The sequence below is a fragment of the Molothrus aeneus genome, chromosome 4 (assembly GCF_037042795.1).
Source record: "Molothrus aeneus isolate 106 chromosome 4, BPBGC_Maene_1.0, whole genome shotgun sequence".
Classification (NCBI taxonomy): Eukaryota; Metazoa; Chordata; class Aves; order Passeriformes; family Icteridae; genus Molothrus; species Molothrus aeneus.
The window spans coordinates 73227336-73241528 of NC_089649.1; the positions used below are offsets into that span (position 1 = coordinate 73227336).

Consider the following 14193-nt stretch of genomic DNA (forward strand, 5'->3'; position numbering starts at 1 on the left):
AGGATGGAGCAGGAACAGCCCCAGCACTTCCCAGGGACAGCCCCAGCACTTCCCAGGGACAGCCCCAGCAAGGATGGAGCAGGAACAGCCCCAGCACTTCCCAGGGACAGCCCCAGCACTTCCCAGGGACAGCCCCAGCAAGGATGGAGCAGGAACAGCCCCAGCACTTCCCAGGGACAGCCCCAGCACTTCCCACTGCCACCATCATGAACAAAACCCCTGGGAGATGGGATCATGGAGCCTCCTCCTGCTCCCCCAACCCAGGCACCATTCTGCTCTGTGCTCTTTCAGATCCCAGTTAGACCATTCCAGACCAGTTGGGACCATGGACTGGTTCAGCTCCAAAGCCCTGAGCCTCATTTCTGTGCCTGCAGTGATTCCCAGATCCTTGTGCTGGTTACACTGAGTTTAAACACGGGACAATGGCCAGTCTAGAAATCCCCCAGTGGGCACCCCAGAGGTTTCACGGCCAGGGAAGAGGCAGGATTGGTGTTTCCATGTGGGAATGCCCCGGGGCAGGCCCACAGCTGCCTCATGGCTGTGTGTAGTAATTGGCATAGCTGTGACTCAAATTTTACCCCCAGAAAAACCAGGTGTGAGTTTCAAGCCCTGGGAATAATTTGTTTAAGTTAGGGTGAGCTTGAGGGTTCCCCCACAAGCCTTTGGTGTTGTTATGCTAAGCTGTCCAAGTCCTGCTCCCCTATTGGTTATGCCCTGTTATGTATCCCCTATATGTTATGGTAAGTTCTGCTCCCCTATTGGTGACTTGTTTCCCCCTATATGGTTATAATTCCAGAATGTTCCACCCCCAAGTGTATATATTGCTGCTTTCCCTTTGTCTCAGGTATTTGGATCCTGCCCCTCATGCGGTGCTCGACTTCTCCACGTTTGTTGTTTTTCACTCCGTTATTAAAGTTCTTTATGGGCAACTCCATTGAACCCGCTCCTTTTCATTCTCACCACCCTCAGTCCCTGGAGTCAGGGCCCAGGGAGGTTTGTCATGGCCACCCTCACCCCAAAGTCAGGACCCAGAGAGGTTTGTCATGGCCACCCTCACCCCAAAGTCAGGAACCAGAGAGGTTTGTCATGGCCACCCTCACCCCAAAGTCAGGACCCAGAGAGGTTTGTCATGGCCACCCTCACTGCCCTGGAGTCAGGAACCAGAGAGGTTTGTCAGACACCCTCAGTCTGGAGTCAGGGCCCAGGGAGGTTTTTCATGGCCACCCTCAGTCCCTGAAATCAGGACCCAGGGGTCTTTGTCACCTCTCAGTGACAGCTGGCTCACCTTGCTCGCGTTGCGGTTTGCATAGTTCACACACGCGTTGTGGCTCTGGTTCAACCACTGCGGGACAGAGGGACACAAAATCAGCACAAACCCAACAAAATCTGACCTTCTGGGAGTCCTGAGGGAAATCTCATCTGCCCTTGGACTGCTCCAAGCTGAGCACCTCGCTGGTGCAGGGTCTAGGTGTGAGTTGATGCCCTTCAAATGGAGGGATGGGAATTCCAAGGTGTACAGTGTCCCGAGGGCAGCTCTGCTTCCCTGGATGGACAACTCCTCTCCTGGCCCCATCTCCCTCTCTGCTGTTGGATTTTAATCCCACAGAATCCCAGGATCACTGAGGCTGGAAAATCCCTCCAAGGTCACCAAGCCCAGGCTGTGTCCAATGCCCCTTGTCCCCAGCCCAGAGCTCTGAGTGCCCTGTCCAGGCCTTCCTTGGACATCTCCAGGGATGGGGTCTCCACCACCACCCTGGGCAGCCCCTTCCAATATCCAATCTCCTTTAACATGAAGAAATTCCTCTTGGTGTCCTGGCCAAACCCATGTGCAGTCAGGATGCAGCAGTGTCATTCCAGCAGGCCCTTCCTGAGCTCCAAAGGCTCCCAGGAGGCTTCTGAGGAGCAGGAGATGAGCAGATGGCCCAGCTTATGGACACACATGGCATTAAACTGGCTGGAACAGAGCACTTGAGGCTGCCCCTGAATCCCTGGAAGTGTCCAAGGCCAGGCTGGACAGGGCTTGGAGCACCCTGCGATGGTGGGAGGCGTCCCTGCCCACCTGGGGTGGAATGGGATGGGATTTACTGTCCCTTCCCACCCAAACCAGCCTGGGATTCCATCCCAGATGTCCCTAAACAGGGCAGGTGAGAGGCCTTCAAAGCCCTGAGTGACCCAGGATGTCCCCTGCACTCCTCCTGTGGGACAGCTCCCAGCCAAACCCAGCAGACCCCAGACTCCTGGCTTGGCTGTCCCGCTGTGCTCCCAGCAGATCCCGCCCTGCTCTGAGCCTTCCTGGCTGCACAGCTCCATCCCCACTCTCAGTGCAGACAATAAAAAGACATTTGCCACAGAAAGGAGGCTGAAAATAACTCGTTCCTTCGTTTCAGCTGGCGACGGAATCACACTCGTGGTGTGTTTACTATGGCGCTCTCCTTCCCGTGCCTGCTTCCTCCCCTTACTCTTAATTCCCAGAATCTGAATGGGAAATCACACCAGCACCTCCCTACACACAGATTGTTTTCCCCCAGAGTTCCTGTAGCAGACTCACTGCAGGAGTCCTGGGCTTGGCCATGGACATCTATTCCCAAAATTCCCAGCAACAGGGCCTCCCATCATCCCCAGCCCTTCCAACATCATTCTCCAAGGAAAATCCCAACTCCCTGTCCTCCCAAAGGCAGATGGGTGAGTTTAGGGCCAGCACCTCCATGGATGTGCACATGGAAAAACCATTTACACCCGGACAAAATGGCTCCAAAAATCCGATTTTGGCTTCTGGCCTGCTCTGCCTCTTCCTTGCCATAGCACAGGGAGGTGTGGGATGAAAAAGGGGAGCCCAGATTTGTTTCCAGCCCCTTGCAGGCCTTTCCCTGAATGGATCCAGGCACATCCTGTCCCTACAGCACAGCCAGGAGGGACAGCCACAGCAGCAGTCTGTCCTCTGGGCAAAACCCAGCTCTTCCTCCTGTCCTGGGATGTAAGATATGTGTGTATTTTACTGCCACCTGTCAGAGCTGGGGCAGGTATCTGCTGCTCATGGGGCAGTTTTCTTTATCTCTTCCACTGCCAATCCTCCCTCCAGGAGATCTCTTCTGTTCATGGACCATTCATTATTAATTATCTGCTGTTCATGGGCCATTAATTATCAATTATCTTCTGTTAATGGGCCAGTGAGTGTCCCTGCATGGCTGATCCAATCCCATCATCCCATGGGGAGATGCTGCGCCCAGGGGAGGAGCCAAGCATTCCTACCTGGATCCAATCTGAGCTTTGGGACAGCCCAGCAGCCTTTGCCCAGTGCATTGCCAGAGGAGCAGCTTCTGCTGCCCTGCATGGCCAGAGGGAGCCCAGGCCCATCTGCAGCAGCCCTGGAGCTGCAGAGGAAAACTCCCCCCTTGTGCAGGATCCCTGCTCCAGCAGAGCCACAGCTGGCACTGCAGGAGGGCTGAGCCCCCATGGGATGGGGCTGTGCCACCCCCTGACACACAGGGGACAGGGACTGCTCTGACCCTGGCAGGGGTTTGGTTTCTTTTTGTTTGTACTACTGCATTTTAATCTTCCTAGCAAAGAACTGTTATTCCTATTGCCACATCTTCGCCTGAGAGCCCCTTAATTTCAAAATTATAATAATTCACAGGGAGGGGATTTACATTTTCGATTTCAAGGGAGGCTTTTGCCTTCCTCAGCAGACACCTGGCTTTTCAAACCAAGACATCTCCCCACATTCCCACCCTTCCAAGGATCTCACCTGCCAAAACACAGTGGAGGCCAGGGTCTGGTTGGGCAGGAGGAGACCAACAACCTGCAAGAGGAGAGATTCTCTCATTATTAAAGCATCCCTGCTTTGCTCTCCGTGCTTCTCCAGGCGTGCAAACAGCCAAGCTGATTTCCAGGGACTTGAATAAATTATCCTCATTTCTGGCTTTATTTCATTCCTGTTATTTTTGTCATCCCAGTCATTATCAGCCTCCTGTCTCTCCGTCTTCCAGGGGTGGAACTGGCTGATGTCACTGCCCCTGAAAGCTCTGCACCTTTAATTATCATAATTAATAATCACCTGCTCGTGATACACCCTGAAAATCCCCTGGCAGCTGGCACTGCCCAAAGACCCCATGGAAACCCAAACAATTCCCTAATCCAGGTGTTTCTGGAGGGAAACACAAACCTTGCAAGGAGCCAAGAACTCAAAGCTGCCACTACTGGCAGTGAACAGGGGGTCCTCATTTTCCTTTGGCATATTCCTCTTTGGGGCACCAGGAGAAAATCCCACTGGAATCTGAGGACAGCAGAGCCACCTAGGAGCACTTTACTCCTGTTTGGGAGCCTGGGTTTTATTTTCATTAAATTTTAATTAATTAATCTTTTTTGATGTGTCACTGCTGTCCCCCCGAGGCTCGGGGCAGCCCAGCCCAGCACATCTGGCCAGGTGTTCCCTGCTGGGGCTTGCACTGGGACACCAGGGGCTCTGCAAGGTCACTCCTGGCAGCACCTGGGGCCACACAGGTGTGTCCAGGGCCTGAGGGTGTCCTTGGGCCCTGTCTGACAGCACCACAGGCACACAGCTCTGCAAGTCCCATCCCTGACACACCAAATACCTGCCTCAGGGCCAGCCTTCCTGGTTTAAGCCAGTTTTTTTCTTGTTTTAGGGCCATTTTTCCTGCTTTAAGGCAGCTTTTCTTTTCTTAGGACCATCTTTCCAGCTTTAGGGACATTTTTCCTGCTATAGAGCCATTTTTCTTGTTTTAGGCACATTTTTTACCAGTTGAAGGCAACTTTTCCCTGGTTTAGGGTCATTTTTCCTGGTTTAAGCCATTTTTTTCTTGTTTTAGGGACATTTTCCTGCTTTCAGGCAGTTCTTGTTTTAGGGCCATTTTTCCTGCTTTAAGGCAGTTTTCCTTTTCTTAGGACCATCTTTACTGCTTCAGGGACATTTTTCCTGCTATAGAGCCATTTTTCTTGTTTTAGGGCCACATTTCCTGCTTTAGGGCCATTTTTTCCTGGTTTAGGATAATTTTTCTTGTTCTAGAGCCATGTTTCCTGGTTTAAAGCATTTTTCTCGTTTTAGTGCCATGTTTCCTGGTTTAGGCCATCAGAAGCTGAAGAGAAAAAGGATGCAAAGGGGATCCCAAGGACCAGCCCCACAAACACAGCCAGGACAAAGAATTCCCAGCAAGACAAGAGAACCCTGCCATCCTTGCCTCCCTCCCTGCGCCCTGAGCTCCCCACATTCCTGGAGGTGTTTCCTGCCTGCAAAACCCCACGGAATTCAAAGCTTGAGCCACTCTTTAACCCCATCCATTCACCCCAAACGCTGGGAGCTCATCCCCACCCTCAGACCTTCCCCAGAGCCTCCTCCCAGCTCATTCCCAGGAATTTGGGAAGGGATGGGATGGAGTTCTGTCCTCCCAGGGGTGAAGAGCTGGGGCCATCCCCAGGGATGGAGGGAACGTCTCAAACGGCGCCGAACAAAAGGGGGCCGGGGCTTGGGCGGCCTCGTTCCCTTCCCATCCCCTCTCCCTTCTCCTCCTCCTCCTCCAGCTTTTCCTCCCACTCTCGTGGAGTTGCAGGGACTTTGTTCCCTGGCCCGGAGCCAGCTCCCACTAATTTACGGCTGCGTTCCCCCCACGCGGAGCTCGGCATTAATTAACGCGGCCCCAAACGAAGCTCCCCCTAACCCCAAGCCCAACCCCAAGCCCCTGGTGCCCCCCAAACCAGCGGGAGGATGAGGCTGGGGAAGGAACAGGGCCAGGCAGAGGCTGGGGCTGAGCGCCGGGGGGAAAATTCCGGCGGGAAAAATAAATAAATAAAGAAAAAAAAGAGCACCCAAAATCTGTATGACTGAAAGAGGCACGTTTAAATGCAAACTCTCCATATGTGCAAGAGTCTGTCAAGAAATGTACAATTTCACTTTTAATTACTGTCAGGGGAAAAAATAACTAAGAAGGAAAACAAAATATATTAAAAAAAAAAAAAAAAAAGAGCTCCTAAACACTGGCGAAGTGTCAGCGACAGAATTTAATTGGTGATCAGGTGTGAAGGGCCCTTGGTGGCCCCAAAGCCGCCCCATGGACATCAGGGAGCTCTGAGCAGCCCCAGCTCTAACCCCAAATCCTGCCTAAGGTGGGACGGCCGCCTGCAGCCCCAAATTCTCACCTGGGTCCTCAGGGGTTCCCTAAAACCTCACCCAGACCCCAATTTTGGATGGCTGGGGGAAATCGGGTGCTGAAAGCTGTGGTGGCAGCAGCACTCTGCCCTCAAGGCCAAGTTTGAACTGAATTTCCTAAAGGTGGATAAATCTTCCCCCCAAAGAGGAAACAGCAGCCTGGGGAAGAGGCTCCAGCCCAGCAGCTGCTTTGTAGGGAAAGAATTCCAGGGGCTGGATCCTCTCCCTCCTGGGCTGGGAACGGGGAAAAGGGCAAAGCCAAACCCTGCACACACACACAGAGCCCAGGCTGTCCCTGTGCTGTGGGGTCAGCCCCAAATCTGGGCTGGAAATGGGGGAAAAGGACAAAGCCAAACCCTGCACAGTCACACAGAGCCCAGGCTGTCCCTGTGCTGTGGGGTCAGCCCCAAATCCTGGCTGGAATTGGGAAAAGGGCAAAGCCAAACCCTGCACACACACAGACAACCCAGGCTGTCCCTCTGCTGTGGGGTCAGCCCCAAATCCTGGCTGGAATTGGGGAAAAAAGGGCAAAGCCAAACCCTGCACACACACACAGACAACCCAGGCTGTCCCTCTGCTGTGGGGTCAGCCCCAAATCTGGGCTGGAAATGGGGGAAAAAAGGGCAAAGCCAAGCCCTGCACAGTCACACAGAGCCCAGGCTGTCCCTCTGCTGTGGGGTCAGCCCCAAACCCAGGCTGGAAATGGGGGAAAAAAGGGCAAAGCCAAACCCTGCACACACACACAGAGCCCAGGCTCTCCCCTCTGCTGTGGGGTCAGCCCCAAATCTGGGCTGGAAATGGGGGAAAAAAGGGCAAAGCCAAACCCTGCACACACACACAGAGCCCAGGCTCTCCCCTCTGCTGTGGGGTCAGCCCCAAATCTGGGCTGGAATTGGGGAAAAAAGGGCAAAGCCAAACCCTGCACAGTCACACAGAGCCCAGGCTGCCCCTCTGCTGTGGGGTCAGCCCCAAACCCCAAAGGATGGAGAGGCCAAGCCCAGGGCAGGGCCAGGGGGAGTAGGAACATTGCCGGGATTTGGGATTTGGGATTTGGAGGTGTCCGGGGAGCTGCTGCCAAGATCCCATTATTCCCCCAAAGCCTTAATCCCCTTCACAATGAGCTGCCCCAGACTGGATTATTCTGCAGGGAAATACCCCGGGGAGGGCCGTGGCCCTAAACTGCTCATCCCCACCCCGCTCACGGCTCGGGGCGCCCGGCTGACCCCCAGTCCCACCTGGGGACAGGCACAAATCCTCCCTGGGGACAAGGACGGCCCAGCCCGAGCCTCTCTTGAGGAAATCCCATCCCCCTTTGTGGAATAGAAGACTCAAACTGTTTTTATGCTGGAGCAGGCTGCCAATTTTGTCACTAAATTTCACAGATCGATTGGCATAAATGTTACATTTTAATTTTAACATTTGAAACGTTTGGGTTTTTTTTTTTTTTTTTTTCTAAATGACAAGAGGTTCCAGTTTATCCTTTACAGCTCCTGAAATTGGGCTCATCTGACAGCTCTCGGCTCCTCTGACAGCTCTGGATTGGGGCCGATTTCATTGTCAATTTGATCGTTAACTCGTTTTTGTTTAACCTTTTCTTTTAAAATGCCCCCCACACAAAGTTCCCACCGAGGCTTTGCCCAGCACAACAAACAGCAGCGGCCCTGCTGGGCCCCTCCTCGGGCAGGGGTGACAGCCCTGAGCCAGGCCTAGAGCACCCCTGCGTTTAAGCAGATTTAATTCCGTCTCTTTGGCTCCTTCGACCATTTTGCTGGACCAAGAAGCTGAAGCAGGAGCTGGTGGTTTTGAGGATAAAGTGCCTCTCGACTCCAATTTTTTGGGGGCAAGGTGTGCCCCAGTTTCCCACAAAACTGGGCTAAATTAACCGTTCCTGTTGGGATGAGGTGACAATTCAGCAGGAGGAAAACAGGCAGGATTCTCTCCCTTCTGCCTTTGGCCACGGAGAGCACCCAAACACTCCCAAAATTCCCCAAAACAAGGAGAAATCACCCTCAGGCACAGCCTCGGGAGGTTAATTAACCCAATTTCATTCAAGGTTATTTATCTGCTATTGAAGTTATTTATCTATCAATTGAGGTTATTTTGTATTAAATATCAGGTTATTGATGAATTAACCCAACCCCTATTCAAGGTTATTTATGCACTATTGGGGTTATTTATCTTTAATATATTGAGGTTATTTTGTATTAAATACCAGGTTATTGATCAATTAACCCAACCTCTGTTTGAGGTTATTTATCTACTATCGAGGTTATTTATTTATTCATATGGAGAGGTTATTTTTTATTATCTATCAGGTTATTATGAATTAACCCAGCCTCTGTTTAATTATCTACTATTGAGGTTATTTATTTATTCATATGGAGAGGTTATTTTGTATTAAATATCAGGCTATTGATGAATTAACCCAGCCTCTGTTTGAGGTTATTTATCCATTTAAAATCGTTCCCACAACCTCCTTCAGCACCTTCATCTTTCCCCCTTCCTCTTCATCTTTGGATTAATTAACCTAAACGAGGGCACACAGCACTGCCTGGCCAAGCTGGAGCTCCTCATGTTGGGAAGAGACCCTTAAACCACAGAAATGCAAAATAAAAGTGTCCAAAAATGAAATCTGAGAGTTGCAGGAGCTGCATTTTGCCAGCAATGAGTTCAGCTTTGCAGAGGGAAAGATGAAGGTGCTGAAGGAGGTTGTGGCAACGATTTTAAATGGATAAATAACCTCAAACAGAGATTGGATTAATTAATCAATAACCTGATATTTAATACAAAATAACCTCTCCATATGAATAAAAAAATAACCTCAATAGCAGCTAAATAACCTCAAGCAGAGGTTGGATTAGTTAATCAATAACCTGATAGATAACAGATAAATAAACTCTCTATATGAATAAATAAATAACATCAATAGCAGCTAAATAACCTCAAACAGAAGCTGGGTTAATTCATCAATAACCTGATATTTAATACAAAATAACCTCTCCATATGAATAAATAAATAACCTCAATAGTGGATAAATAACCTCGAACAGAAGTTGGGTTAGTTCATCAATAACCTGATAAATAACAGATAAATAACCCCAATATATTAAAAGATAAATAACATCAGTAGTAGACAAATAACCTCAAATAGGGGTTGGGTTAATTCATCAATAGCCTGATAGATAAGAGTTAAATAATCTCAATATATTAAAAAATAAATAACCTCGATAATAGATAAATAACCTTGAATGAGGGTTGGATTAATTCATCAATAACCTCAACTGATATAATAGATAATAATAGATAATAGATAAATAACCTCAACAGATTGATAGAAAAATAACCTCAATAATAAATAACCTCAGAGGTTGTGTTAATTCCTAAATAACCTCATAAATAGTAGATAAATAACCTCAATATATTAATGGATAAATCCCCCTTAATAATAGACAAATACCCTCAACCAGAGGCTGGGTTAATTCATCAGTATTCTCATATAGAATAGATAAACAACCTCAATATATGAACAGATAATGAACCTCAATAGTAGACAAATAGTAGATAAATACCTCAAATAGAGGGTGGGTTAATTCATCAATAACCCAATAGATAATAGATAAATACCCTCAATACATTAATAGATAAATACCCTTTAAACAGAGGTTGGGTTCATTCATCAATAACCCAATAAATAATAGATAAAAACTCTCAATACATTAATAGATAAATACCCTTTAAACAGAGGTTGGGTTCATTCATCAATAACCCAATAGATAATAGATAAATACAATTATTTCTCAATACATTAATAGATAAAGCCCTCAATAACAGATTAAACACCCTCAAGCAGAGGGTGGGATTTCCATGATGGATCCCTTGTTACAGGAAATGGGGAAGGTGGGAATGGCACGAGGTGCTGAGCTGGAGTGTGCACAATTGTGCTCAGGAATCATTTCCTGGTGCAGAATTGTGCTCAGGAATCATTTCCTGGGGCCCACAACCAAATACTTACAATGGGGGTTCCAAAGGGAATGTAACCTGTGGGGGAAAAAAAAATTAATTAATGAATTTGAATAAATGTCCCCATTTAGGGACTCCTGGCACAACCAGGTGCCCTCACTGCCACCACCCTGGGACATCCTGGAGCTCCACCTGATGCTCCAACCCACAACTGCAGGACCCTCCTGGTTTTCCCATCTTTTAATTTTGCTTTTCAAGCTCTCCCAAGTCTTTTCCTCAAGTTTTATTGAGCACCACAGAAATCAAACGCTTCACATTCCCCCTGCTGTGGCTGCCAATTCCTGTGCTAATTATAATTCATCTCCCTGACTTCCACAGGGAGGTCTCAGAGCCTTTCCCCAATATCACTGACTGCACTTCCTGCATCCAATTTACAGCCAAAAAGGGCAAAGACCTGAGAGGAAGAAAAAACTGGGAGACAAATCCAGGACAAGGCAGCAGAGCAGAGGGTGCTGCTTCTCCCCCGTTCACCCTCAGCATCACCCCCCAAAGCACTGAGCACAAAGCCTGTTCATTTCCCCTGTGCCCAAATCAGGGGATGTTGCACCCAAAACCATGGGAAAGGTCCTGCTTATTTGAATAAATCTGCTGGAAAAGCACCAGGGCTGCACTGGCATTCCCAGAAAAGCTGCTGGGGACCTGAGCACGGGGGTTTTTAATTTAATTTTTAATCATTAAACAGCTCATTAAGGCACAGAGGAGCTGGAATCCCAGTGCTGGGGCTATTGGATATCATGACCCATGGAAAAACAGGGATCAGCCCATTCTTTCCTGGGGAATAAATCCCCCGGCCCCCCTCTTCATCCAGTGAGGGTGGATCAAGATGCTGACCTGGATTTTACACCCCTGAAGTTGTGGGGGCAGGATTTGCCATTTACTGCAAAGTTAAAATGCTCCCAATAGTGACGGAAAGGAAAGGAAAAAGGAAAAGGGAAAAAAAGGAAAGGGGAAAAAAGGAAATGGGAAAGGAAAAGGGAAAAAGGATAAGGAAAAAGGAAACTGAAAAAGGAAAAAGGAAAAAGAAAAGGGAAAGGAAAAAGGAAAATAAAAAGGAAAAGGAAAAAGGAAAAGGGAAAAAGGAAAAAGGAGAAAGGAAAAGGAAAAAGGAAAAAGGAAAAAGGAAAAAGGAAAAAGGAAAAAGGAAAAAGGAAAAAGGAAAAAGGAAAAAGAAAAGGAAAATGAAAAGGGAAAAAGGAGAGGAAAGGGGAAATGAAAAAGGAAAGAGAAAAAAGAAAAGGGGAAAAAAGGAAAGGGGAAAGAAAAAGGATAAGGAAAAAGGAAAAAGGGAAAAAGGAAAGGGGAAAGGAAATAGGAAAGAGAAAAAAAGGAAAGGGGAAAAAAGGAAAAGGGAAAGGAAAAAGGAAAAGAAAAATGAAAAGGAAAAAGGAAAATGAAAAGGGAAAAGGGAAAAGGAAAAGGGAAAGGGAAAAGGAAAGGAAAAAGGAAAGGAAGAAAAAGGGGGAAAAAGGAAAAGGGAAAAAAGGAAAGGGGAAAGGAAAAAGGAAAAAAGAAAAAGGGAAGAGGGAAAAGGGGAAAAGGAAAAGGGAAAAGGAAAAGGGAAAAGGAAAGGGAAAAGGAAAATATTAAGCACTAAATCTCACAGTGGAATTTAGGTTCCTCATTTTCCTGGCCTGCAAAGGGATTTTGGTGTTGGGATTCTTTCCTTCGTGGTTTAAATGCTGAGCAGATTCCGTTTCCAAAGAGGAGAACCCCCACCCCAGGGTTTTATCCACAGTGCAGGGGCATGGCGGACGCAGCGTACCTGACATGCGGAAAGGCATGAAGATGGTCTCGTTGGTGTCGGGGTGGATGATGGCCTGGAAAAGTGGCACCAGAGAGTCCCACTGAGGGCACAGGGCCCAGCACAGCCACCCCTCAGCTCCAAACACCTCCTGTGACCACGCAGGCCCTGGAATTTCCCCCGCCTGGGACCCTCTTTGCTTTCACCAAAGGCACTTTGGGCTCAGCAGCCTCCACAAAACCCCTCCCCAGCACTGCTCTCCCCTCTCCTGCAGTAATTAATGAAATTAAATTAAATATTTAAATTTATTTTAATCCTTTAGGAGGAAATCATTGACCCCCACATACACAGAGTGGCTTTTGCTTGGCTCTGTGTCCCCAAAGCCACCCCCAGCTGCACCTGAGCCCCAGGAAAGGCAGATTGAGGAGGGAAAAGGAAAATGATTTTCTGTCCCTGCCGGTTCTCAGCACCTCCATTGGGGCTGGAATGTCCTGGGTAGGAAAGGTGGGAAAAGCCTGGCTGTGGCAGAGGGATGGGGAGGATGAGGAGAAAAATCCCTTTATCCTGCAGGGGAAGCAAAGGGGCCACAGGGGAAACCCCAAAACCCCCGAGGCCCAAACACAATTGGGGGAACCAGTTCAGGAGCTTCTCCCCATCTCCAGCTGTGAATCTCATTCCAGAACCTTCTCCCCATCTCTATGTGTGGATCCCATTCCAGAACCTTCTCCCCATCTCCAGGTGTGAATCCCATTCCAGAACCTTCTCCCCATCTCCAGCTGTGAATCCCATTCCAGAACTTTCTCCCCACTGCAGGTGTGCATCCCATTCCAGAACCTTCTCCCCATCTCCAGGTATGGATCCCATTCCAGAACCTTCTCCCCATCTCCAGCTGTGAATCCCATTCCAGAACCTTCTCCCCATCTCCAGGTATGGATCCCATTCCAGAACCTTCTCCCCATCTCCAGCTGTGAATCCCATTCCAGAACCTTCTCCCCATCTCCAGCTGTGAATCCCATTCCAGAACCTTCTCCCCATCTCCAGGTATGGATCCCATTCCAGAACCTTCTCCCCATCTCCAGCTGTGAATCCCATTCCAGAACCTTCTCCCCATCTCTATGTGTGGATCCCATTCCAGAACCTTCTCACCATCTCCAGCTGTGAATCCCATTCCAGAACCTTCTCCCCATCTCTATGTGTGAATCCCATTCCAGAACCTTCTCCCCATCTCCAGCTGTGGATCCCATTCCAGAACTTTCTCCCCACTGCAGGTGTGCATCCCATTCCAGAACCTTCTCCCCATCTCTATGTGTGGATCTCATTCCAGAACCTTCTCCCCATCTCTATGTGTGGATCCCATTCCAGAACCTTCTCCCCATCTCCAGGTGTGCATCCCATTCCAGAACCTTCTCCCCATCTCTATGTGTGGATCCCATTCCAGAACCTTCTCCCCACTGCTCCAGCACCAGCTGGGACACCAAGAGGCAGCTCCAGCCCTCTCTGGATGGCCCCACAAGGGACACCCAAAAGCCCCACACAGAACCTGAATTTTCCAGCAATTCCAACCCTGCTGTGCCCCCACAGCTCCTCAGCCAGCCCTGGTGCCTCTGGAGATCCCAAAAACCCCAAATCCACTTCACTGACCAACAGCAGCAAAGCTCACTTGGCCCCTTTTTGCCCACATTTGCCCCCAGATTTTCTGCCAAGCCCAGGAGGCTGCACTGGAATTCACTGGTGAGGAGAAATCCATTCCCCAGGGATCTGGGACTGCAGGGAGGAAGGTACAGCACAGGCACAAACCTTCCCAAGGAACTGTCAAACTGTTTGCAAAAAACTGGAGACAAGAAAGCTCTTGACTAGACAGGAAGGAGAAAATGAAGACATCAAAATATATAAATATATATAAAAAGAAAAAAATCAGGCTCTTTGGTGGCAGAGTGTTCTCTGCATTTACATTTCCATGGGAAGGCAAAACAGCAACTGGCAAAGGGAACGAGGGAGGACAGGAAAAAGCAGCAATACTTGAAAATAATAAGGAAAATTGAAAATATTTTTAAAAGTGTATTACCTGTTTGATTTTTTGAGCTCCCCACAGCTGTAAAAACAAGAGAGAACATTAAATGTAAAAAAACCCCGTGTAGTTTTATCCCAAATATTTCTCTTTTAACTGCTGTCATAAACAAACACAAGGGATTGGGACAAAAATCTCATTTTCTGCAGCCCACCAGGATGGATTTAAAGGCCCTTTACACACCTGAGCTCCTTCACACCTGCG

The 14193-nt window shown here is 48.7% G+C and overlaps 1 protein-coding gene across 1 annotated transcript in view; it reads right to left on the reverse strand.

Annotated features, from left to right (window-relative positions):
• Positions 1-14193, reverse strand: part of SFXN5 (sideroflexin 5) — a 117182-nt gene that overhangs the window by 59772 nt on the left and 43217 nt on the right. The window contains exons 4-8 of the mRNA XM_066549273.1: positions 13987-14013; positions 11943-11997; positions 10173-10198; positions 3746-3799; positions 1286-1342 (exon numbers count right to left, since the gene is read on the reverse strand). Of these exons, the coding sequence (XP_066405370.1) occupies positions 1286-1342; positions 3746-3799; positions 10173-10198; positions 11943-11997; positions 13987-14013 (219 nt within the window). The remainder of the gene's footprint in view (positions 1-1285; positions 1343-3745; positions 3800-10172; positions 10199-11942; positions 11998-13986; positions 14014-14193) is intronic.